This window comes from Nipponia nippon, unplaced genomic scaffold (assembly GCF_047370975.1).
Source record: "Nipponia nippon isolate SJK-2023a ecotype South Korea unplaced genomic scaffold, ASM4737097v1 scaffold_8, whole genome shotgun sequence".
Lineage (NCBI taxonomy): Eukaryota > Metazoa > Chordata > Aves > Pelecaniformes > Threskiornithidae > Nipponia > Nipponia nippon.
Genome location: NW_028262402.1, coordinates 22,617,813 through 22,642,811, shown reverse-complemented (window position 1 = coordinate 22,642,811; position 24,999 = coordinate 22,617,813). Strand labels below are relative to the sequence as shown.

At 47.5% G+C, this 24,999-nt stretch overlaps 1 protein-coding gene and 1 long non-coding RNA gene across 5 annotated transcripts in view; one reads left to right on the top strand and one right to left on the bottom strand.

Annotated features, from left to right (window-relative positions):
- Positions 1-124: 124 nt before the first annotated feature.
- Positions 125-24,999, top strand: part of PSD3 (pleckstrin and Sec7 domain containing 3) — a 112,001-nt gene continuing 87,126 nt past the window's right edge. Inside the window, exons 1-3 of one of the 4 annotated variants that reach the window (XM_087741312.1) lie at positions 125-243; positions 6,396-6,607; positions 13,307-13,415. In XM_087741312.1, the coding sequence (XP_087597438.1) occupies positions 6,566-6,607; positions 13,307-13,415 (151 nt within the window). In that variant the 5' untranslated portion in view covers positions 125-243; positions 6,396-6,565. Of the gene's footprint in view, positions 244-6,395; positions 6,608-8,859; positions 9,329-13,306; positions 13,416-22,488; positions 22,550-24,999 lie in introns of those variants that run through there. The other 3 variants (XM_087741313.1, XM_087741314.1, XM_087741315.1) reach the window with 3 other exon arrangements.
- Positions 13,461-23,115, bottom strand: LOC148050500 (uncharacterized). Its single transcript, XR_015700919.1, has 3 exons — positions 23,000-23,115; positions 15,893-20,160; positions 13,461-13,846 (listed from the first exon to the last, which is right to left on the bottom strand). It is a non-coding gene; the product is annotated as an uncharacterized LOC148050500 (long non-coding RNA).

The window sequence follows — 24,999 nt, the reverse complement described above, 5'->3', positions numbered from 1 at the left end:
GCCGCCCGGCCCGCGCCGCGCCCGCGCCCGCCGCGCCCACCGTGCTGGGGCCGCCGCCGCCCCCCGCCCGGCCCCGCCGCCGCCGCCGCCGCGGGCCGGCAGGGCGACACGGCCCCGCTCGGCGCGGCCCGGCCCGGCCCGGAACGGCGCGGAACGGCGCGGCTCGGCGCGGCGCGGCCTCGCGGGAGGGCGGCTGCGACCCGCCGCGGCCGGCGATGGGAGATGGAAGGAGCCGGCGGTGCGGTAAGGGGCGGTGTGTGCCCGGGCGGGTGCGGGGTGCGCCCAGCCGGGGGCGCTTTTTTCCTTTCATTTACTTTTACCTTTTCCCCCCTTCTTTTTCTTGTCCTTTTTCTCCTCCCTTTTCCTTTTTTCCCTTTATTTTTCTTTTTCCTTTCGTTTCCTTATTTCCATTTCCTTTTTGTTTTCCTTCTCCTTTCTCCTTTTCCTTCCTCTCTTTTCCCTTTTCCTTTTTTCTTTTTCCTTTTCCCTTTTTCTTTCTTCTTTTCCCCTTTTCCTTTTTTCCCTTTCCCTGTTTTTTTTCTTCCTTTTCCTTTTTTTCATCTTTTTATTTTTATTTTTATTTTTATTTTTATTTTTATTTTTATTTTCTTCTTTTTTTCTTTTCGCTTTGCTTTGCTTTGCTTTTCTTTTCTCCTTCCTTCTTTTCTCCTTCCTTCTTTTCTCCTTCTTTTCACACTTCCCTAAGGGAAGGAAGCTCAGAGCCTGTTTCTGCGCTCATTACTGCTAGATCCCCAGAGACACCAGCTGCACCGGGGGGGCTGCACTGGGGCTCCCACCCCAGGGCTGGGACCCCCAACCTGCATCCTGTACGGTTGCTTTTGCTTCTGTCCCCATGTAACTTGACTAATCATCACTGTTGCTGCACTGACAAGCTCTCTTAATCATACCAAATTCTTGAATTAAGTGAGATGTTGTGAAAAAGCCAGCGGCTTTGGCTGAGTGGTAGCAGTGTGCTTTCTGGGGAGGAGTGGGGTTGAGATGAATTCACCAAAGGTGTAAAGTTTTAGAACATTAAACGTACACAGGGACACTGCTTTGCAATTGTGGTGTTATCTTCATCCTTGCTACCGGGGACTGGAGGTACACTTCTCAATGGGAACATAAACAGAGACTTCTGATGAGCTTGAACTTCACACAAACTCACCAAAGATGCTAACTTCCCCTATAGATGCAGTATTTCCGTGCCATAAACAACAATTACCTGGCTCCCACAGGGTGCCAGTTAGTACGTTGTCAGGCAGAGCACATCCATGTGTTACTGAAGCGATTTGGGTGTGTAATAGGCAACTGCAATTACTACTGCTTTTGCAGCTTCAGTCACGCTTTAATTCCGTCTGTGCGTAGGGCCATTAAAACAGAGAGAGAAAGTCAAATGCAATATTTCTAATGAAACTGGCGGTTGCACACCCAGCGTTTGAAGCAGTTGTAATAGGCTGCTGAGAATCATCCAAGCCTTTCTGGTTTAGCTAGTAGAAAGAAATCTCTTTCTACTCCAAATGCTTTTTCATCAGTCATATCCTTAGTTGATGTGTTTCAGCAGATGTTACCAGTTTAATGCTAGCTGTAAATCTGACCTAGCTCTGCTGATGTAGAGAGTCTGAGAGTTTGGCTATAGAGACGTTGTTTTGGGGGTATGCCTTTGGTGAGAGAGAAGGTGAGGTTAAACCATGTAGGAGTCCCTGTGCAAATGCTTCCCTTCAACTACAGCCTTGGTTCATTGCGGAAAAGAGTATAAGAAAATCCTTTGCTGCAGTGGTGATGTTAAAAACAAGGCCAAGAAACTTACGTGCTGCTCTCTTCAAAACTCGATACAACAAAAAAATTAGGACTTCTTCATACTAAAGAAAATTCTTGCACAACTTCCCTGTGTGAAAGGGGTCCTCTTGTGCTAGTGGTGCTTGAGCAGATTACCTGATTTACTATTGCCATTTCTATGCCATCAAATTGAGAGCGAAAAGAGCAGAGAGGATCCTAATGAACACACTAGTGGGTTTTTTTTCAGCAAGAATTTCTTCGCTGTTGTCAAGCTGAATAGCTGAAAAACCTGGATGTCATTCAGAGTATTTGCCCTCCCCGCTTCCCCTCCAAAATGGTCCTTTCTATTCTTGCCCATCTTACCAGGAAAGTTTGGCATTTGGTTTTGCAGCTTTGATTTAAGAGATGGTTTGGGGTTTGAGTCCTGTGGGATGAAGAGGCATTCCGTCTGCAGGAGTGCTGTGGACCAGTGCCACAGAGCATCTCTGCAGACAAGCGGTTGTCTCTGTGGGCGTGCTCTGAGCCAAGTGCTGGGAGCTTCAGCGTTGGGGCTGGTGGTCAAGGCAGAGCAAGTCACACCCCACACACGGCCGTCGGTGCAGAGGAGCTTTGGCCGCGTCTGATAAACTGTCCTTGCGCATGCAGCAGAGGTGATTGCTTGAAACGATCCCTGCTCCACGGAGAGACAGGGTGGCAGACCTGGGAGCCAGGGTGATTTTTTTCTGAGGTGTTGCATGTGTTTCTTTTTGGAGTTTTTCTGTTCAGTTGCGAGGGTCTGGAGAGAGAGCTAGAGCCTGGGGTTCTGCTGGGTGCTGGTTTAAAGATAATATAGAGGCAGCACAATGTAGTGGCTTAGGGAAGGGAGGGATGGGGTAGCATCTGGAGAGTAAGATTAGGCGGGTCCCCAGGGTGTCGGAGAGCCATCTGCCAAGCTGCTGTGCTCCAGCTGAGGCTGGGCAAACCTGTGAACTGCTGCCAAAACTCAAAGATTGGTGCAGTCAGCCACCAGCCAGAGTATCCTGCTCCATGTCAGCTCTGCAGTGTGGGTGCTGGGGATCCCCGGGGTGCAGCAGCTGGTAGAGCTGGTTGGTGAGGGGTTTGCGGGCTCGTCCAGAGGAGGTGGGAGCGGCATCCCTGGGCTCAGGGACACACGCCACCCATTCTCCTTGAAGGGACGTTCCTCGCAGACGGTTCCTGATGGAAAGCTGGCTTCTGGTGGAGCAGGGATCTCACGGTCTGGCTCTCCCACCCAGACACGCTCTGTGGCCTGGGTGGTTTGTCACATCCTGGTGGGTTGTAAAACTATGTGGGGGTCCTTCTCTTTGCAAATCTGGCTGAGAGGGGGTATGTGTGATAGAGAGTTCCTCCGGATTGTCGCCATGCAGAGAAGTGGGGCTGCAGATGGACAAGTTTAAGTCTTGAGCAATTCGTGTCTTAAACATCTGAATCTCTTTCTGAAGGGATTCCTGTCCTCGGTCACGCATGGTAACAGAGGCTGTTTCCAGTCCTTTTTTCCTGTTGGCACTGAGATGAAGGTGGGGGGGTAGAAATTGTACACTTCCATGAGATGAAAAAGCTATTTGAGACCAGCTCTAAGTGCCCAGTACTTTCAGTCCGGCTGTAAGTGTCCTGTTCTTTTCAGGAATGGTACTGTTTGAAGTATGCTTCTACAGTATGTTTCCAGGTGCTTTTTCTGAGCACAGCCCCTCCTTGCTCTGAGGTGCCTCTTGCTGTTGTGCCAGCTCCTGTCAGAGAACACAGGCTCCTGGGATGCTAATGCATCTGAGCATTTATTCTCTGCATTACAGAGACGAGCAAGGCAGGTTGTGGATGGGGCTTAAAAGCAGGGTGAGGTGAGGGCTAGCCCTCTGGGTGCGGGCTAGGTTGCTACAGGGTTGAATCAGGAGTCAGAGGAGCTCAGGTATTTAACTAGCCCTTGAAGCTTGAATTGCTCCCGAATTGACTGTACTTCCTGGATGCTGTAAGCAAACAAACCTGCCTGGGCACCGGATCAAGCCGTCTGTCAGAGCGGGAGCTCTGCATTTCCAGCCCTACCGAGCGCCTCTGCCACCAGCTCCGGCCGCGGGAAGTGCGTGGTGTTTGCTGTCGCTTGCTTTGATAACTGCACGAAAAGATTTTCAGTGCCACGACCACTGGGCTAAGCCTAAGGAGACGAGGCTGGAGCTGGCTTTTGAGGATGGAGTGCCAAGGCAGAGGCCCACTGGTCACTGTCATGCTTGCCGAGCGCTTCACATCACAGCCACAGCAATTTTTTCGACACCTGGTGAAAGGACTGAACAAGAGTGCATCGTCTTGAGTCTGTGATACAGTAGTTTGAGAGCGGTAAGAAAACAACCCAAACAGCACAGATTACACAGTGCAAGCCTCCCCTTTTGCAGAAGCGATGAATGGGGCTTGCTTTCTCTTCTTAGCGTGAAATGGCACAGTGGAAGAGGTGGCTTGTCTCCAAAGTGTGCTCATTATTTTTTTAGAACAGTTTTCAAACAGGAAGTGTCATTGGGGTAATAACTGCATCTCCCAGGCTGAACAAATGCCAAGTGTGATGGCAAGATGCACTTAAGCCTGGGATATGGCTGCATTTCAGCATTAAAGGAAGAACCCTTACCAGGAAAGCCCTTTTCTCAAAAGAAAACAAATTCTAGTACCAGCGAGTTCTGGTTTTCATCAGCTTTCTCGTCTGTGGACTCTCTGTGGCCTAATAAGGAAAAAAGAAGAAGTATTAACCTCTTTACCAGTGGGACAGTAGTGCCAGCTGGCCTACGTTGTGCTGCTTGTGGGGGATGTATCACCTTTGGTGCCTTCTGCCTTCATGCCATAGCTGAAACTGCCTGGTGGCCGGGCCGCAGCTGCCCAAGGATGCTGGTGCTGACGCTCCTTAACTCACACTTTCGCAGCAAGCAAACAGCCTGCTGTTGCAACAACATCGTTTCAGAACCCCCCTGCCCCCCCGGCGCTTGCACAGCAGGAGGCTTACGTGAGATTTCTTGGTGTGACTTCGAACTTCTGCCTCAGTTGTGCCAGGGTGAAGATGGCTCACATCAAACGTCAGTCAAATTTCTGATCCAAATAACTTCTGTTAAATCTAGTTAAGACTCAGAAAGAACAATTTAGGTGAAAGCTGTAACATTAATTTAAATATGTGATATGAAATAACCATTCAGGGTCAATGAGCTATGTCGAAGTTAAAGGGAGATATATACACCTTTTTGCATGCTCTGTCGCTGTGTTACAGTTCTATGGTTTGCCCTTGCCATAGAGGAAATGCAGGTTTTTATACCTTTGCAAATGTAAATTCTTCCAGTTGCTCTTGTGTAGAGTGGTTTGGGGTTTGGGTGTGGGGTTTTGTTTGTTTTGGTTTTTTTTACTGTTCACTGAACTTGAGGTGCAAAGAATATTTTAATGATGTTGGGATACTATCTTAAACCGCGTTTGTAATAGTGATTTGAAAAAGGAAGATGAACTCTACCGATATCCCATCCTTCTTTACTTCCATCCATAAAACCAGCACTTATTTGGCCGGACGTAAAGAATGTACAGCACATGGGAAAGGATGTGCCCTGCAAGTTCTCAAGTCTTAGCAGATGTTGCCTTGGGTTTTGGAAAGAATTTACTTGCTTAAAGATACAGATGTAACTTCTGGTAGGCTCATAAGGCCCTTACACATATCTGAATTTTAGCTTCCGTGGAGTTGAAATCCATGTGGGGCAGACCTGTGGCATGTCTAAACATTTTTCTGCCATCTGAGATACCTAAAGGTGATGGAAGCACACTACCTGCTGAAAAGAAGCAGTCTGTCAGTTTGCTAAATATACTCGGAACAGATTGAACAAAAAAAGTAAATGCAAGATGTCTAGTACATGCACCACTGAATTCTCTGAGTGAAAGATGCTGTCTTTGTGCAATTTTTCTTAAATCAGGCCCCCATCCCAATGCTGTTTGACATAACTCAGGAAAAATACTTGCACTGTGGCTTTTAATGTTTTGGATCTTTTTTACTATCTTTATGGTTTATATCTAAGAACATGGTGGTTCATGTGGTGAGCTGAAGCCTACCTCTCAATTGGCTTGCTTTGATTCTTGCACATACCTTAGAAATAATGCATAGACATCCAGAGGTCCTTACGGCACACATCAAAAATCACTGACTTGGCAAACAGAAAATGCTGAGTGACCTTTAAAGGTAAAGTGTAATCATACAGACTTTGAATTAATATGCTGTTCACATTCATGCAGTTACAGCTCAGACAGTGTCAGCCTCTGCATAATAAAAAGCATTTAATTCAGTATAACAGCTGACTGCTTCCTAACAACTTCAACCAAACAACGAAGCAAACATTTCTCTAAGGGGAGGAAAACTCAAGTGCAGGTGTAAAACAAGACGACCAGACTGAAAACAAATTTTACCTGCAACTGCTTGATACTGCTGCTAAGGCATCCATTTTTTGTCACTGTTCCCATGCCTTTTCCTAAGCAGTGACTCTTTCGCTTCATTTCTGAATTGAGCCTCTCATGAGACACTGAACTTTTGTGAAGTCTGCCTTTGAGCGGGGAGAGCAGCGCCAATGGTATCTGCGCCCTTTCTGTTTTGCTCTCTCCAGCCTGACTGCTTCCCGGGATGCTGCTCCTGGTAAACACATCCCATGGCGCTGGGAGCGGCATGGGAAGCCTGCGGTGCCCTGGTGCCTTTTGGTGAACTCCTGGGGTGAAGATGTGGGGTGTGTTGCAGTGAGGACTGAGGAGTGGAGCTGGCTGGACGGTACCGAGCCTGATGTCCGCCTGGTCCAGGGCCATGCCAAAGCCAGGGGAGCAGGTAAGAGTGGCTGGCTGCACCGGTTTGGACCCAAGGTCAGTTTAGCCCAGGAGCATGTACGTGGTCACGGATGTCAGCAGATGCCTGGGAAGAGTTGAGGTTGGAGCTTCATGAGAAGGATGTGATTTCTACCCGTGTTGTGGACTTGTATCCCTTGAGCTTGTTCACCCTCCCTTTTCAGCTCCCGTAGGATTTTGGTTTCCATGACATTGCTTTGCAGGGAGGCCTGTGGTTTTGACTACAAACTGTGCGAGGAACCATCTCCTGTTTGGTGTGATGCTGACTCCTAATACCTTCTTTTGATGTCCTCTGGCTGTTGTATTAAAAGAGGTGGTGAATCACCGATTGCTCTTTGCCTTTTCCAGACCCCTTGTGACTGCATGCATCTCTGCCACGTGTCTCTCAGCTGCCTCTTTCCTTCAGCTGAAAAGTCCTAGCTGACTTGGTTATCCCTTTCTATAATCCAAACTTCTGTGCTGGATAATGGCTATAAGCAGTGCCCTGCACAAGCCATTTCCTTCCTCCCCCACCTTCTGGCTCTCTACACATCCCCCTGCAACTCTGGGTAGTTAGGAATTAGTTTAAAACCCAAGCCGAGATTTCTTCTCTTCCAAAATCTTTGCTAGCATTAACTTTTGGCAGCTCTAGGTGAGATTTAGCCATGCAAAACTCCTTCTTTTGAGTCTTAATCTATTTTACTAAAGCTTTAATTTAAGAATTGCAAACACATATATTACTATGGGGGGGGGTGTGAGGAAACACAAAAACACGGTGTATGAGGTCACATGGAAGTGAAAATTACGAACATTGCTAGCGGACTTTTTGTGAGCACCAGCACTCTCTCTGCGCTGTCAGTGCACTAGCTTTCGCCAGCTAGGAAGTTTATTTTAACTCCAGCTTTCTGCATTTCATCCTATTACTTAGGAAAGTGACTGAAGAAAAACTCAACAGAAATAGTCCTTTCAGAACAGTTAGTATGACCTGTCGAAAGCAGTGAGGCTTGCTAAGCTCATGCCCACACAGGAATGGTAACAGTGCGTGAAAACAAGGGCTGGCCACTGGTTGTGCCAGGCTGTTGGGGGGTTTGTCCGTCCGGTGACAGCAGAGGCAGAGCTCTCAATGCGTGACTCCTTAAGACTTGACCACTGCTTTGCAGCTTGACTCAACGGTCCTTTTGCTCTGCTGGGAGCTTGCTGGAGAAGGTTGTAAATCTGTGGAAACCTTTTATCCATCATTCCTGCCTTTCCTTTATTTATTTATTTGTTTGTTTGAAGCTAGCTCCATGTCCTGGTTTTGGCTGGGATAGAGTTAATTTTCTTTCTAGTAGCTGTGTTTTGGATTTAGTATGAGAATAATGTTGATAACACACTGATATTTCGGTTATTGCTAAGTAGTGCTTACACTGGTCAAGGACTGTTCAGCTTCCCATGCTCTGCCAGGTGCACAAGAAGCTGGGAGGGAGCACAGCCAGGACAGCTGACCCAGACTGGCCAAAGGGCTATTTCATACCACATGACGTCATGCCCAGTATATAAACTGGGGGAGCTGGCTAGGGGGCAGCGATTGCTGCTCAAAAACTGGCTGGGCATCAGTCGGCCAGTGGTGAGCAATTGCATTGTGCATCACTTGGTTTTGTATATTCTTTTATCATCATCATCATCATAATCACCATTTTATTTTTTATTATTATTATTATTATTATTATTATTATTATTATTATTATTATTATTATTATTATATTATTTTCCCTTCCTTTTCTGTCCTATTAAACTGTCTTTATTTCAACCCATGAATTTTTTTTTTTTTTTTTCTGATTCTCTCCCCCATCCCACTGGGCAGGGGGGAAGTGAGTGAACGGCAGTGTGGTGTTTAGCTGCCAGGTTAAACCACAACACTCCATTACCAGTTAATGTATTTCTGTCAGTCTCTGGGGAAGCTCCTGAGGTGCAGAAGACAAGGTAAAGGTAGATGCTTAAACTCCTCCTGAGAGCATAAACTCACTATATCAGGGTATATGATAGGCTGCTGAGAGGCATTTGGCTTTTTTTGCTGCCAAAGATGTTGGTGCTCCCCTGAGGCTGCCTCATGGTATGGCTTAGCTGTGGAGACCCCCACCCCAACTAGCCAGTTCCCTCCAGGTTTTTCAGTAAGCCTAGAAGAATTGCAGTAACATTTCTTTTGGGGGGGAGAGTGGCTGGGTTTTATTAAGAAAGCTTGCAGGGTCCCCCTGAAGACGCTTTGACTTCTTTGTCCTGGCTCACAGCCCTTCATGAAAGATCCTTTGACCCCTTCCTACTGATATTTTTCCTTTAGCATGACTGCTCTCCTGCTGTCCAGCAGTTCGGCTGACTCTTGCTCCCTGAAGGCTCAAGCTTGGGCACCCATCCCATTCTGCTTTTTCCCAAGCACCATTTTCCCAAGTCTCCTTTGAGAAGCCAGTCTGTCTAACAGCATCTGTCCTCTCAGGGGGTCTGAGAGACTCCAGACTGACATTTGCCAGTTAATTATCTGCTCCTTTGAACACTTCCTCCTTATTAGACATTTTCAAAGAAAACACATGACCTTAAGTGTGAATGCTTCAGGAGGCCTGGGTTCACGCTGGCTCTTTGTGCTCAGACTGACCCATTCCTTTTCCCAGCAGCCATGGACAATGTCACCTCCTTCCACTGAGATCCACAGAGATGGAGCCCAGCTCTCCTGTCGGCTCAGCTGCAGATGGTGGTGAGAGAACAGGACTTTGGTATTCCTCAGTTAATGCTCTCTGGGATGTCGGTATTTAAAAAAAAAAAAAAAAAGCCCCAAGAAGAAACCAGTCTGTCCCAAAAAAGGCCCCAACCAGAGCCTCAGTTAAATTCAAAAGAGGATGCTTTGGTGCTTTCCTTTCATGGAGAAAGGAGAAGCATTTTCTTCAGGCTTGGATGACTCACCATGCCTATCTAAAAACCACTGGGATTTTTGGGGGGCAGTTTGAGGGGAGCTCATGACTGGAGTCGAAATGAAATTCATCCAGAGAGACACACTGAGCTTCAGGAAAGGCAGCAGCCAGCTCTCCTCAGGGACCTGCCTAAAGCCACCTCTCAGGGTGAATTGTGGCAACGATTTCTCCTTGCGGCTACTGACCCTCTGCTCCAGTTCGCACGTTCGGGCAGCAGAGCGGAGCAGAGGCAGCGCGTGTGCTTCATGCCGGGCTGACTTACTGTCCTCGGCAGCTCCGGCTGGAGGAGCGGGATCCCCAAGGTCTTAGCATCCTGCTGCTGTTCAGTTCAGTGCTGAGAGACGAACTCAGCAGCTTTGCTTCCCATGCTAGCCGAAACCACCACGAGCGCTGTGGGCACGTCCTAGACAACCTCTGCTTCTTCAGCAAGGGACAGAAGCCCAGCGAGGTGGGACCTCTGTTGACCCAGGCCAGTGCCTTGTGCGAGGTCAACAGAAACTGGTCCAGTGTGTTGGCAGGATGTCTGAGGGGTGAGGACTGCCATGTCCAAGCTAATGCAGCCTCACAAAATTCACCCGAGAGGCAAATGCAGCCTCCCCAGCTCCTGACCAAGAACCATGACCCAGAGAAGTAGGCTTGATCAAACATGTTCAAGCAGGCAGAAAGTGCTACACAAGGGGCGAACGAACGGGCAGGAACTCGCTGCCGCTCTTCCCAGAGCATAATCGGACTGAAAAACAGTGTGTATGTGGCTCATGAGAAATGTCTGTACAGCTGGGCTGATTTAAGGGGATTGATACTCTGAGCGAGCATCACCCTCTCCGGCAGTGACAAACACCAGATGCATCAAAGGTGGTGGTTAAAGCCCTCTGAGGGAAGTAATTACGAAATGAGCTGACCCGGATGCAGATTTCTTTGCCCTTGATCTGAGGGAGAAGGCTTAAGCAGGAGTTTTATATCCCTTCCAGTCTTGCTTGTATCTAATCCTTGCTAATGTAGCTTGCAAAGTGCCGTTAATGTTTGTTCAGCCCTTCTCTGGGCTCCCGGTTTCAGGGCATGATGACTTCTGCAAGGTTTGGGTGAGTGGCAGATTGAAAGAAGAAAAGGAGAGCACATGTTCTCTCTCAATTTTCTGGGTTTTTTTTTGTGGGTTTTTTCGTGTTTTTTTTTCTTCTGTTTTTTCTCCTGTCTCTAAGGAAGGACAGCAGTAAAGCAGTAGTCTTAAAACCCGGCTCTGACCTCATAGCATCCTCATTCTCCTCCCCTCTTGCTTTCACTTTTTAATATCTCTTGTTTGGATGAAATATCATAAACTTATCCTTAAGCCTGGATCTGGAGGCTCTGAACTGCTTTACCTTTACACATCCTTATAGTGCTCTGACAACCTAAATAGGTGTTAGGTTCAGCAGTTCCCATGCACAAGGCAGTATCTGTAATTCTCATCAGTGGTGCTGAGCACTCCTGAAAATCAAGTTATCCATTTCAGACGCCAAGACAAAGGTCTTGCAGTCTCCGCTTAGGCACCTAACTCTGATAAATGCTGCCCTGCACACTGAAAAAACATTAATTTAACCATTAATTTCTGCCTGTTATTGGATGGTGCAGAGGGTGCTGTGAACCAGACTCTTCTTCGTTGCTTTACGGTAAGGTACAGGCAAATATAGACCCTTGGAAAATGTGTTGGCTGGCAGGGAAGCTCAGTGCAGCAGATGTCTGTGAAGCCTTGAAGAGCAAGGCTGAGGGATGGAGATGCTGTGTCCCAGAGGTGCGTAGATCAGAAATTCCTGACTGCTCAGGAGCTGGACTGCTCTGTCCATTTCATTTTCCATTTCATTCATCTGTGAGCGGGATTTGGCACCAGCTAGTTGTTTGGCCATCCCATCCCTTCACATCCATCTGGGTAGGCTGAATTTTTGTCTGGCTCTGTAAGCGACTCCTGTCCAGGCTATTGCAGACTGAGAGCCTCCTCCTGTGTGCTCTGGGACCAGCTGTTCCTTTTCCAGCCCTTCCTGCCCCCCTTCCTGTGAATGAATGCAGCCCTGTAAAAGCAGGGGAGACAGGGAGGCTTCTTCCAAGGTCGTTTCATCGTGCTCGTGATAGTCATCTTTGTGCTAGAAAGTCCTTCATCTGTTTCATCACAAAGTATTTGGTAGGCTAGTGTTAGCAGGTCCATCAAAGTACCCGTTGGAGCCCTAGTGATGAATAGTTGGACCAGTGACTGGTAAATAAATATCTCCAAGACCCCCACGTAAGATCTACTGCCCACTTATTACACAGGTGTGTTGGACTAAATCCTGCAGAACTGGTGCAATGCAGAAAGGTGAGAGAAGAAATGGGGTTAAAAGGCCAGGAAAACCTGGAGCAAAACACTTCTAGGGCATGGGGGCAAGTTAGTTATTTGTCAATATGCTCTTGTAAGAAAATGTAATTGTTGGAGAGCTGGCCTTGGAGGAATGTACAGATTTGTGATTCCATCCATCTCTGATTAAAGAGTCTTGACCGTGTGTTCTGTGAATTATGTGTCTCCTGCACTTTGAATTTCTGTTTGTAGCTGACGCTTACCCTAAGGTATTTGGTGGAACTGCACAGAAGTTATTATTGTCCTGGGGGGCAGAACGTTCCATCTGGCTTCTTTTTTTTTAAGAGTATTTTTGTAAGCTAAGGCCTTTGCCAGTGTGAACCATGCAATGACTTGCTATGCCATGACAATTGGCTGCCTCAAACATAGGGTATGAATATAAAGGTCACTGAAGAATTTATAGAGTTAATGATTTATTTCATCTGTCACTTCAGGCAGAAGAATTACTGTCTTGCCCAGCTGGGAAGAAACTTAATGCCGACTGCAGACAGTTTTTGCACTACAGTTTAGTGCTGGTGTGTGCTTTATCTTGGAGATTTGATTTGTCCCCACCTGTTCAGAGAACTAATTTTAATCTTAGTCCTGCAGCCTTTCTCTTCTCTGAGAAGCTGGACCTTTACTGTGTCAAACTGCTTCTGATGAGTAGGAAGCGGTGGGAAGGTGCTGGTGGAACCAGGCCTGGGTGGCACCGGGATGCTCGATCTGTCTGTCCATCCGTACTCCCAGGTGCTCCCCTGCTAGCTGGGGAGACCACCCTGTGCCCCCTCCCCACCTCCTGGCCATGGAAGCAGGTTTGACTTGTGTGGTATGGTCATAAAAACAGGTTGGGCTATTGTCCTGATCTAGACGGTGGTGGTCAGGCGTGGGCTGCCCAACAGGGACCCTCAGACAGCACTTGCCACACATTTGCATACCTTATCCTTTTTCCCATTTTTGATCATCCTTGTTGTAGCCCTTGCTCCTCCCTTTCTCCGCCCCAGTCTCCTCCCAAAGAAACAGCCTGCCCTATTTATGGTTTTCCCAGGGGTCCCAGTTTTGCGACATCCATACTCAAATTTGCTACTTCTGATACTATTCTCTAGGCGTTTTTAACCCTAACTGGTATAACTGAGATGGTTGCCCAGTGCTGCTGGCCTTGCAGCAGGTAAACTGGCTAAAGATGTGAGGGGTTGGGTGCTCTAGCATCACTGCTTAATACTGAAATGCTTGGGTTCAAAGACAGAGAGGCGAGCTCTTCAAAAGCATGCTGTGTTGGCCTGTGTCTGCTCTGGTTGATCTTGATGGTGGTAGAGTTAAATGAACGCTTTGAAAATCCTACCTGACAGCCCACCTGAAGGGATTTCATGTTCCTGCTGCTGTTTTTTCATTAAAAGGTAGATAAACTGTGTTTATTTTGACTCTACAGGCAGAAGCATTTGTGTGGGATAATGACGTATCGGCTCATGCCCAGACTGTTGCCAAGGCCAAATATGAATTTTTATTTGGCCTGGAGGAAGAGAAGCCTTCAGAAATGGGTAAGTACTATTTATTAATATTGTGTGCAAAAAAAGAAAAAAAAATAAAGTCTCTTAAGCCACTCAGAAAAGTTTTGCAGAAGCTCCCCCCTAACAACCCCATGAGGGCTCGCTCACTGGGCTACGCTGCCCTTCGCCGGACCGCAGTGCAAGTACCGGACCAAAGGAGCCTGCTGGTTTGGCCCCAGAAAAGGACAGCAGTTGCCTGTCTGACACCCCCACCTTTCTCTTTGGCTCACCCGGGCCACCTCGCTGTGACAGCGGGGACTCCTGTGCCGGAGACACGTTGGCAGAGGGAGTCCCAGCACTTCTCTGCAGTGGAGTCATTTCAGCCACGCGTTCTGCAATTGCACATGGTGAAACCCAGCCGCCTCTGCCTGGAGGTCCTTCCAGGAATGCCCTCTGTGGTCTGCATGCTGCTCTTCCTACAGCTAGAAGTAGATAAGATTTTAATTTAGATACTCGAGGTTGTACCTGAACTGCTCCGTCTTCTGTAGTTAGTAATTCAAGAAATCCAGGTGCAGTATCTAATGTTATGCCTAAGGATCAGTCTTGTTTCTGTTCTTTTCCTGTAAATACAGGGCGTTTTCTACTTTTTCGCAGTCCAAGCTTAGAGGAAAAAAAATGTAGTTACCATACCTATTTCTCTTGCCTCGTTGTAATTATCAACAATCCCTGCCCTCTTTGCAAAAGTATTTCCTCAGGCTGTTCTCTTTGCACCTTGATCCTTTCTAATTGCAAACTTTCTGGAATGTCACTTTTAATTAAAGTAGACTCCCTTCTTGCCAGAGAAGGGCAGCACCTTGTACAGAAACAAGCTGTGTAGGATCCTCCACTTCAGTAAGGAAAGGGGGAAAAAAAAAAAAAGCAAAAAAAAAAGCAGAACTGAAGTCTGGAAAGTGAGTAAACGTTTTCTCCATGTTTTTTCTGAAGTTTGGTCTTCCACTTGGGAAGTCCTAATTGCAGAGTGGAGGGGAAAAAAACCCAAAACAACCAAAATGTCCTCATTTAGGAATTTTAAAAACTTTTACAAATTGCCACAAAATGTGTATCAGATTGTTACATGAATCATGGTGACCTCATTTCTTGTTTGGAGAGAGACAGTGTGAGAGCACTGTCAGCAGGCATTAGTACATTTCCGGAGATTGGCATTAAATAAAGTATGCTGTGTCTAATAAATCCAAGTGAATCTATTGTTATTACTAACCAAAACAATTATCAAATGTGATGGGTATTCTGAGCTGACTGAGTACTGAGTCCTAAAATAAAGGGCGGCCAAGAATAAGCCAGATATATTGGCTTATGTGTGTGCTTTTCTGTATTTTTCCTGTGCTGCTTCTTGCCTTGTTTCTGAATCTCCTTCTGTTCCTTTATTAATCAGAAACTACCATTAGGGGCTAACGATTAGTGAAATGGGAGTGACTTCAAGGGAGAGTTTCCAAATATTTAGCAGTGGTTAACATACAACGTTTGTGAATTGTACCTGAAAACTGGGTGACATTGTGCCTACCCAGACGGGCTTCATGCTGTGACAGACGAATGCGTCCTCCTCCAGGAAGATGTTTGACCGCAATGGATAAATGAGAGTGGTGCTGCCCCTTCTACTTTTTTTCTTCAAGCAAGCAGGTTTTAACTGCTTATTAACTGGAGATGAATGAGGACTGTAGTACAAACCCAGGGCTCTGTGCACCAAATCCTGGCTTCCTTTGAAGTGACATATGTCGAATATGTCATGACATACGTTTTGGGAAGAAGCAGCTGTGCCTACAAGTCTCTCTCTCCTCTGTGTTAGATGGGGAGGGAAAAAACACCACCAAAAATCCAAACAAACCTGCTACTTTCTAAAGTTGCCTTTAAAAGAAAGACATGCTTTTCGTGGGTCAAAGTATGAAAGATTTCAAGCAAACGAGTGACAGGAGCAGGGCCAGGAGAAGAACTGGTGTTTAAACTTGATCAAGAGAGCAGCTTGTCACCATGGGCAGTAAAGCTGAGCTTTAATTTATCTAACCCAAAGCAGTTTCACCGTGCCTTGGCTGGCCTCAGAAACTGAGAATGTAACACATAAGCTGCTGAATGGCTTAATTACTTCTGCCTCCCTGTTTATCCTTTCCCTTTCAGCCACGACCATATTATGGAAGCCCTGCTGGATGCTGTTGAGGGTAAAATTTTTTAATTGGAAATACTTGTATTGGACAAGCCAGTTCACAAAGACAGGAGAACAATTGGAGGCGACTGTAGCAAACACTTCTGTTTGCCTAGCTGGGAGACGGCAGACTTTGTTAATAAGTTGCCGTGCTGGTTTTTACCTTCCAGGTTGAAGCTCGTGGTCATTTTCACAGGTGAGAGAAGGGGAAAAAAAAAGTTAGATGTCTGTAGAAGAGGTGTTTCATTGATAACATTCAAATGCTAATAAAGCTGCCACATTAAAAACAATTCCTCCTCCTTTCTCTCCTTTGCTGCCCTCAGTCCGGTTTTACCTGGCATATTTGTGATTCCCGATGTACTCGTGTGCTCTCGTCTTTACTGTGTGATGCTTCTTGTCTGGCTCCTCTCCTCTCTCGTCTGTTGCCTGTCCTTCTGCCCTGGATGCATCACTTGGAGCAGAAGCAGGTCCAGGCCCCTGGGACCCTCATCGCATCGCAGGAGGGCCCGAGGCTACACGTCTCCCTGCAGCCCCCTGCTCGTGGGGCTGCTCCTCGCCGCCGTGGGAGTGGGGAGGGTGCACCGCGCGCGGCCACGCGCCCCTGTGCCGCCTGTCTGTCTTCCTTGGCGAAACCCCAGCCTTCTGCCTTCCAGCAAAAGAAAATGTTTTTTAAAAACTGAATTTGGCTGGGTTGGACAAGACGTCTTCTCAGCCTCGTTGACATAAAGGGCGCTTGTTGTGTATGGAAACATACCCTCCTCTGGAACTGGCTGTGGAAACAGTGATCTCTATTGAGCAGCCTTCTCTTTAGGCTTGGGCATGCTACAGAGTACTGATTTTTAGGAATTTGCAGTTAATACATTTAAATACCAAAAAGAAAAAAAAGTCCCAATAATGTGACTTAGTCCTTAAAAGTGCTTCCTTGGGGAAGAAGGTGGGGGGGACGCTACGAAATAATTGCTTAAGTAAACATGAAAGCCAAGTACCCCATAATTCCTGTTATATCAGAAAATAAATCCAAGACAGTTGTTAGGAAGAAAATAGGTTCTTAAGACTCATAAATAGTCTTTTCTCTGATGCGTCTTAGGAGGAGAAAGCTTTCACCCCTCCTGTGTAACAGAGGGTTTAATCTCATCCTTCACAAAAAAGCCCTGTACAAATAGTCCCCGGGTTGCTATGCAAATCTGCTCTTTCCCAACAGCTGCTGGAAGAAGCTTGTTTTTGAATTCCGGGTGAAACAAATAGGTTTTTGGAAAGCCTGTCACTTGCTGTTTTGTGTACAGTGAGATGTCATGAGGCAACTGAGCTCATTTAATAGCTTGCTTCTGCCAAAAGAGATGGTCCCAGCCACACGCTGCTGCGGATTGTCTCATGCTAGTTCTTGCGCTCATCTGTTTGCTTAGCAAGCTCAAGCCAGCAAAAACTGAGTAACAAAAAACCCAAAAGAACGCCAAAAAAACAATTCTAAAAAAAAAGAAAGGATTACTTTCTCCTGGCAATGTGTGCTGAATCACCTCTGCAAGGGGTCAAACAGTGCCAGGGCTGACACATGAAAGAAAACGGAATGCATACTTTAACCCATGCAACACACCCATTCCTGAACCTGAATCATGGACATGATTGTGTTTGCTGTAGAACTTCTTTAACTCGTTTCAGGAGCAGAGGAAGCACACAATGGCTGCTTTTTTTGTACAAACAAAGCCTTTTCATGGTCCTATGATGCCGATTTAAACAGTCTTAAGAAAATTACCTCAGTAACTTTCTGTAAAATGAGTATCACTGACTTACTAGGTTGTCCTTTGCTCTTCGGCCTGGCTTGCTTTCTCTGTGTCACTTCAAGTCATGCATGTCCAGCTCTGCTGCATCCTCCTTGCATTGCATGGATGTGGCACCTTCCTGATCGTCACCCTAAAAACTGCCCTTAGACCACCGTCACTCACCCGTTGTGTTGTTCTCACGCTAGCCCAGATTGCTGACTGTAGTCCTGCCCAGTGCTTCAACCGCATCGCTGTCCGTTTTGACGCACCACCTTTTGTCATGTTTTCATCTCTTGCACTTTCCATCTCCAGGCAATCCTGAAAGTCTGGGCTCCCTGGTCTGATATCTTCCTCTGCAGCTCTGCTTTCCAGAAAAGGTGCAAAACTGCATTTTCTGAGGGTTGAAGGACTGCCTGATTTTCACATTCATGTTGCTTAATTACAGTGGACAGAGCCTGTGAGGATAGGTATGTCAGATATGCATTTTAGAGTATATGTCCTGCAACGTTTACCAGGGACACATGCAAAGCTGGAATCCGGAAAGCTCAGACCTGTGGTGTCCCCAGACACTTAGTTAAAATTCCATCATCCTGTTGTGCATACTTGACTCTATCAGCTTTTCTTTTGTTGTTTCTAGTGCCTCACTGCATTTTCTGAGACACTGAAGACCCACAGGAGTTTTTAAATAGTAGTGTGTCATCAATACGTTTTCTTGTAGATATCCCTGATGTTTGGTGTTGCTGGTTGGCAAAGAGAAGGTTAACTTTTTAAATTTAAGTCTCAAGAGGTACTGTATTAAAAGGTACTTTTCCGGTTGAGCTTGTGCACTCTTAAGAAGTGGTTACCTCTGTGGCACCAGCATCTTGACCAGCCGTGCTGGGCGCTTCTCTTTCACTCCAACATGGAGTGAACCAGGTGATTTTGAACTACTGTTTGGATGCTCTGAGGAGCAGCAAGCTCTTACAGTGCTGTCAGAAGAGCACATCTGACTGTCCATATGGAAGAATTAATGCAGTTGAAGGACAGGTTGCGCTGTGCTGCATCTCAGCTGCATGAGGTGGAGCTGTCTTGCTGTCTCTCCCTTCAAATTTCGGAGTCCCTCTCCCCGGGGCTGGGCAAAGCTGGGGCACGCTCCAGAGCCACCAGGTGTGGTGTGATGGATGTCTGGGTTTCCATTCCCAGGGAAAGGAAAACTAAAGGGGCGTGAGGCATTATGCTAAGTCCTTTGCTCCGCAGGAGGAAATTGGATGTCTTGTGACCTGCACTTGAAAGCTGGATAGTTCAAGTTGTCATAACCTACAGCGGCAGGGAGGAGATTACCACATCCTTGACTTGGTAAACATTGGAGTTGTTTGAAGGCCAAGGATTTAGTACAAATAATCGTTAAAACATGGGCTGTTTGTTTATTGTTTTTTAAAGGTGCAGAATTAATCATTCAGAAGTTAGGAAATGCCAGAGTTAAGGCAGTAATTACCTCCCTGTCTGTGGGCTGTCGGCTGAAGCCAAGAGCCACGCTGACGTGAGCGCACAAATATCTGGGGGCCTGGTGATGCTGGCAGCCCGTTGGCGGTGTCTGGACGCTTCAGATGCTCTGAGCACACGTGGCACAGGCTGAGCTTGGCTGAAGCTGGCCGGGCTCAGAAACACTTTCCCGGTGGGCGGTCGGGCCCTTCCCTTCCATCAGGCAGACGGAAAATGCGGCATCCAGGTCAGTGGGCACAACAGGAGAGGTTCACACAGCGGATTTGGCCCGTGTAGGTGGGTATGGTGGGGCACAGATGCATTTTTCCTTGTCACCGTGGGCTCCTCTCCTCGGCTTCAGCCCCATCACCTGGTGAGAGAGGCAGCACACCAATGTAAGCCCTCCATCCTGCTGTAGCCTTGACTCATCTCTGAAGCCTTCTGAAGGAAAAGATGCATGTTCTCCTGCTGCTGGAGATGGCTTGATAATGAACATGGAGAAGGTGTTGAACTAAAATTATGTGGGTAGATGCAGTTCTGGCCTGGTACCGCACTGAAAAAGCGTATCACAGGCTACAGCAAGTATTTTTCCTGTTCGCACGTCACCGCTTTAACAAGTGCCTTCTGCTGTAGACCCCCGTGTTGTTTATTTAACTCTGTCCCACTTCCTGAGGAAGGGAATATCATTCACCATGCTGAAAAGTTACCATGCAATGTCTAGCCGTGCCTTTAGCAGGAAAATACTTGGAGCCTGGGAGACACACATGTCCCTCGGTGCCCTATTTTTGTTGTAGCTGGGCACGTAACTCAATATCCAGCTCCTGGGGTGCTTTGAGGACTGCTTAGCCAGCTTTCTCTTAGCCTGGCCAATTGGTCCCGAATCCTGAAATGCAGTAAAGGACGTACATACTTTCCTGCAGATAGGCCTAGTTTCTTCAGCGACTGCTGCAAAGGTCCAGAGTTTCTGAGATCTGTGAGTAGTGTGGGGTTTTTTAAGCCATTGTTGCTTGCTCGAAGTCTGGCAATATATTTCTTATCTGAAGAGATCTTTCTATTTGAAGGGTTTTTTGAGGGTTTTAAAAAGAGTCTTGTAGACGCTGCGAGTCTCAAAGCAGCTGTGGGCTGTCACTGCTCCAGAAGTTTGCTCTTTCAGCTGAAGGCTCTTAGGGAGCTTTTAAAGTAATTCTTGCTATCACTGTGTATATCTACACTTAGAAAATCACCTGTTAGCCACTTTCTTTTTAAATCACAGCAGTGGAAAAACAGACAATTTCAGATTCTTTTTGGATCTGTCTTTTGAATTTTGGGTTTGAGACTTTTCCAAACACAAGTCTTAAACCAAAACTTGAGATTCTCACAGCCATGTCACTCCAGGGGGTGGGGCCTTAAAGAAGAAAAGTGCATTAAATATAGTAAGACTCACCCGGACTTTTACATCAGGATAAGGAGCCCAGATACTCCCTTTGTATTCCCTCCTGTTCCTGCTCATGCTAGCAGCTGTTTCACTCCACACTTTTGCTTTCCAGGGTAATGACTCTTGGGACCAAGCGATTTCACTGACCATCTGTGGCCCATACAGCAATTTGTAGTGGATAATCCCTCACACACTAAACCCTCCCAGCACGTGCTGCATATTAGTTTTGGACTTTGTCCTGTTCTGAGCTCACTGTAGGCCTGTGAGCTGCTGCGGCAAGGTGCCATCCTTCCCGCAGCTGGGGAAAAGGTGTGGGGCTCCCTGGAGGACTTTTGGTTCAGTGTGGTTTGGAAACAGTTAAAACCTGTGGCAGAAAAAAATACACAACCGAGTCGCAGCATTGCTTACCTAAGGCTTTCCATCAGGAACAGTGTTAGAAGGTTTGCAGTTGTAAAAAAACCCCCACACACACTCGAACAGATACACAGTGACCTGGGTATTTTACATGCTGCTTTGGTCATTGCTTTCTTAATGGACAGGATTTACATTCTTAACCTAGCAGCTTTTCTCACTCTCTGTTTTTCAAGCCATGACCACTTGGGCATCACATCACCACCTGACTCCGAGCACTGTGACTTGGCTAGTAGAGGGATTCGTGATGAGTTTACCTGGTGTGGGCATGGCTGTTCTGTGGCAGACTGAAGGTTCACCTAACACAGCCTCTGGTTGCCCAAAACCCCCAGAATTTAGGGAACTATGCAAGAGCAGCGGTGAGCAGTACTTCTCTGATAACCTCTCCCAGTGTGCAGCAAGCCGCGAGTGCGGGATTTCTGGAGTGGCACACTGCCCCTGGGTGCTTGCAGGGGGATTATTTTCTTCCCTGAACCAGTCAGTTTAATTTCTGAGTAACCCTGAGCCACTGGCTGCCACACCACTGCCTGGCTGTCCAGGCATGGTGAGCGCAAGCTACTGGGTCTGTGTCAAACCTCCCGCTCTCCCTCCGGTCATCTGTTTTGGGGTGAGGGATCTCAGCCAACACGGCCACTTTTTCTGCCATACTTCTGCGTATCTCTGTTCCCTTCCACCTTCCCTGCTAAGGCAGCAGAGGCATTTAACCAGGGCTTATTTTCTAGGCAACTCTCCCCTACCTCTTCACTCTGCTCCACCCCGGCCTTCACTCAGCTTCCCCGTTTCCACCAACTTCTTGTTTTTACATAATGCCGGTGTAACTCTTCAGGGATGAAGGCCAGGCTCCGCTTCCCCAGGCAAGCAAACTGCCCAAAAAGCCTGGAGTGGCTGCAAGGTGCAGAAAACCCTGGGCCCGATCCGGTGCGGACATTTGCAGTCCGGTTACAAAAGCATGGTGCTTGCATTATGCTAATCCCCTGGCTTTCGCTAACGAAGGACCTCCGCTGGCCAGGCAGGACTTATCACGGCATGGAGAATGACATCATTTGGAAAAAGGGCTGCTGCGCAAGGCTGCCAGTGATTGTGAAGCATCCCTCCCCTCTCACAGGGGGAGGTCGCTCCGTCTCGGCATGTGCAGGCACTGCTTTATAAATCAGAATAGTTTTAGTTACCACAGAACTTGTAACTCGAGGGAGTGCAGGACGAGCAGACGCATGTGACCCCCCTCTCTGGCAGGCTGCAATAATGACATAATGCCATAAATCCTGCGATTTGTTCATTAAGCTCTGTCACCCAGAGGTTCCTTTCCTCTTAAGGCATGCATTGTTTTTACTTGCCCTAATTTGCCTTTTACAGATAATGGCAAGAAATGCCGGTACCGAGAAAGCATAACTGGTGTGATGCTGCATGCAGGCTCACCCATGTGCTTGCTTGTGATCAGCACAAGGAGCTGTGGAGAAATAAAATGCAAGATGACTGGGCTGCTTTGTGAAACCTTCCAGCTCAGTAATGCTGAAACGCCGTCAGGCGCCCTGCACTCTGAAACCAGTACACGACTCTCAGCATCGCCATTCTGCCCATTTCTTCCCTTACGGACGCGGTTATAATAAACGGCAGCTAAGCACAGACGTCTCCCTGGCATACCGTCAGGCAGCCTTGCTGGAGGAAATTTTTTTCCCCCCTGCAAGCTGCCAAGGTGGACTCCTTAGCTCCTGCGATAGACTGAATGAGACTGCAGTTCCCCCATCAGTTTCATAATACTCAGAAAGCATCCATTTACATCATTGTGTGCAGTGCAGGGCAGCAGCTGCCAGGAAATTTGAAACTATTTTGATTCCCGTTGACTAGAACAGCAGCAATTGAATTAGCTGGTATCGCTATAGATAAACTGATGATCTGTGCATTTTATTTCTTTGACCAATGGGTAACTGCTGGAGCTACAGTAACCTCTGTGAGTAAGGAGACTGTTCAAGCAAATATATCTGATTTCTTGAGCTAGCTTATATATATATATATATATATATATACTGTATAGAGAAAGACACTCACACCATTCTTTTGTAAAATGTACCTGTAAACAAAATGTCTGTCTATGCTTGTAACTTGTGTTTTGCTTCCTAGAATTTCCTTTTATTATGCTGTAGACAAGCTTGCTTGACATGGAATGGTTATTTACCTATGAAATATATCTATGCCTGATTTAAATCATGAATTCTTTCAACGTCTAGTCATCAGAAAAGCTGCCAACTGCTGTTAGGTTATATTTGCCCGGTCTCAGTTTTCTAGCCAGTCACCCCCTTACTATTTTAGCTTTTTCTCTCTCCGTTTAATTCTTTTTTTTTTCCTTTCTTTTCTTTGTTGAAAGAAGCCACCTTCAATGCAAAGTAGAAATTGGTGTTACCTGAGAGTGTGTGTCCTTTCTTTGTTTGTTTGGTGATGGGTATTTTTTTTCCCTGCTCATCTTCAGTGCGGTCCTTAAATTTTGTTGTTGCCTTTCTAGCCTTGTTTGTAATGCAGTCATATTGGGGGATGGGGTTGGACAGGATATGCCAGTAGCTGCAGCAAGACATGATGCTGTGGTGGTGGATGGGAATAAGGGAGGAGTTTCCCTTAAAGAGCTCAAGCTCCTGTAAGCTCTGGTACCTGAAATAACTCTCCAAGCAAAGGGATAGGCTTTGCACCTTTTATGAGGGGGGAGGGGGCAACTGGTGGTGGTTTACTGCAAGGAGTGGAGACCTGGGCAGTCATGTGCATGGTGGTACCTAATGTAATGGGGACAGACTGCTGCTTTGGTGCCATATGTGAATTTTTTTTAATCAGGCAGTGAATTAGGCAATGTTCTGCAGGATGCCGTGAAGGCGAGAATCCCGCTGATTTGTGCTCACATACGGCGGCGGCAGCAGTCCTTCCAGAGCAGGGAAGCATCCAGGGAAGCATCACTGTAGAAAAGGCCTTAAATTTCTACCGTGAAAGTGCTTCTCTCTTGCCCAGGTGAAACATGTCTTGCAAGCGTGGCAGAGAGGAGTACCTGTGTGCACGCTCACTCTCCTGCATGTCTCTTTGTGCCTGTATATATGTGTATGTGCTCTGTACGTGAACCTCTTCTGGAGTCTGCTGGGCTTGCCAGAGGGTAAAGTTTACTTGGGATGAAGTTCAGGAGGATAAGTAAATCAGAAACTTGCTCGGAATTGCTTACTGCTGTCAGCAGCGGCTGTTGGTGGCAGATGGGGACATGCAGCAGTGCATTTAGCATTCACCGCCAGAAATAAGGCCGCCTCTGTTTCCCTCGTGTCAGTTCAGAAGCTAAGATAGCAATTAGCAGAGACAAGCCTGGCCCCTTGGCAGGGTCTGTGTGCGGTGCCTTGTCAGGCCTTGGCCTCCAGCGCACGTTGGCCGCATCCCAGCCCCATGGGGGGCCGAGGGAGCGATGCTCTGGGCTTCCTTCCAGCGAGGCGGGGTGCGTGGGTTGGAGGGAGGTGTGGGGGGGTCCCAGCTCCTGGGGCAGTATGCATTGCCTTCCTTCGGGATGCAGCCAGAGTGTGTGGCCCAGGCAGTGGCATGGCCAAGTGCTGCTGCCCCGGGGTGCTGGGGGCATGAGGTGGTCCCAACTGGAGCACCTCCTGCTTGCCGGTCTGCAAGCTGAGAGTTGCTGTAGGTGGAGCTGTGTCCACCGAGAAGGGTTTATGTTAGCATCTATAGTGATGGGCTCCCTATCGGCAGTTCTTCTCTCTTAAAAAATCCCATCTCTGGACACGTGCTGAGGGAGCAGCAAGCACTAATGCCAGTGCATTAGAGCAGCCCAGGGCTGTGTGGTGGGGAGTCAGGGCCTTTTGCCAGTGCAGGTGTAGGGGCATTGCATCGTTCTCATCCATGAGTCAGTCCTGGTGGAATTGTGTCCCAGTGGCAACCTGACACCTGTACGATGAAGTGGTTGGGCTTGGGATGCACCCAAGCACTGCATGGCTGAATTGTGTGCAAAGGGGGCTGTTTGTCTGGGACTTCGGGCACTTAGAAAAAGCACCATGCCTGGAAAGGCTCCCGTGAGGAGAGAGACTTCGCTGTCTTCTTCAGACTGCCCCACTGCACCCACACCTGTGTGCTGGAAACCCTGCCATGAAGGCAGGCTGGTGATGCAAAAGTGGAAAGGGCATCCACGCTCCTCACAGCTCCCTGGGACTATGCAGCAGAGAAAAGGTCCCTGCTTTGTCCAGTCGCTGTCCTCAACAGCAGCCAAGTCATCTAGGTGAAACCTGACCCACTGAAGTTTTATTATGGAGTGATTAAATCAACAGCATGGAGATATCTGGAGAACCTACTGGGGAAGAGACTGTGGTTTGGCATGGTCCAAGTCTGTCACTTTGATCGTGCACCACACACAATGTGTGGTATTTACCCTGTGGC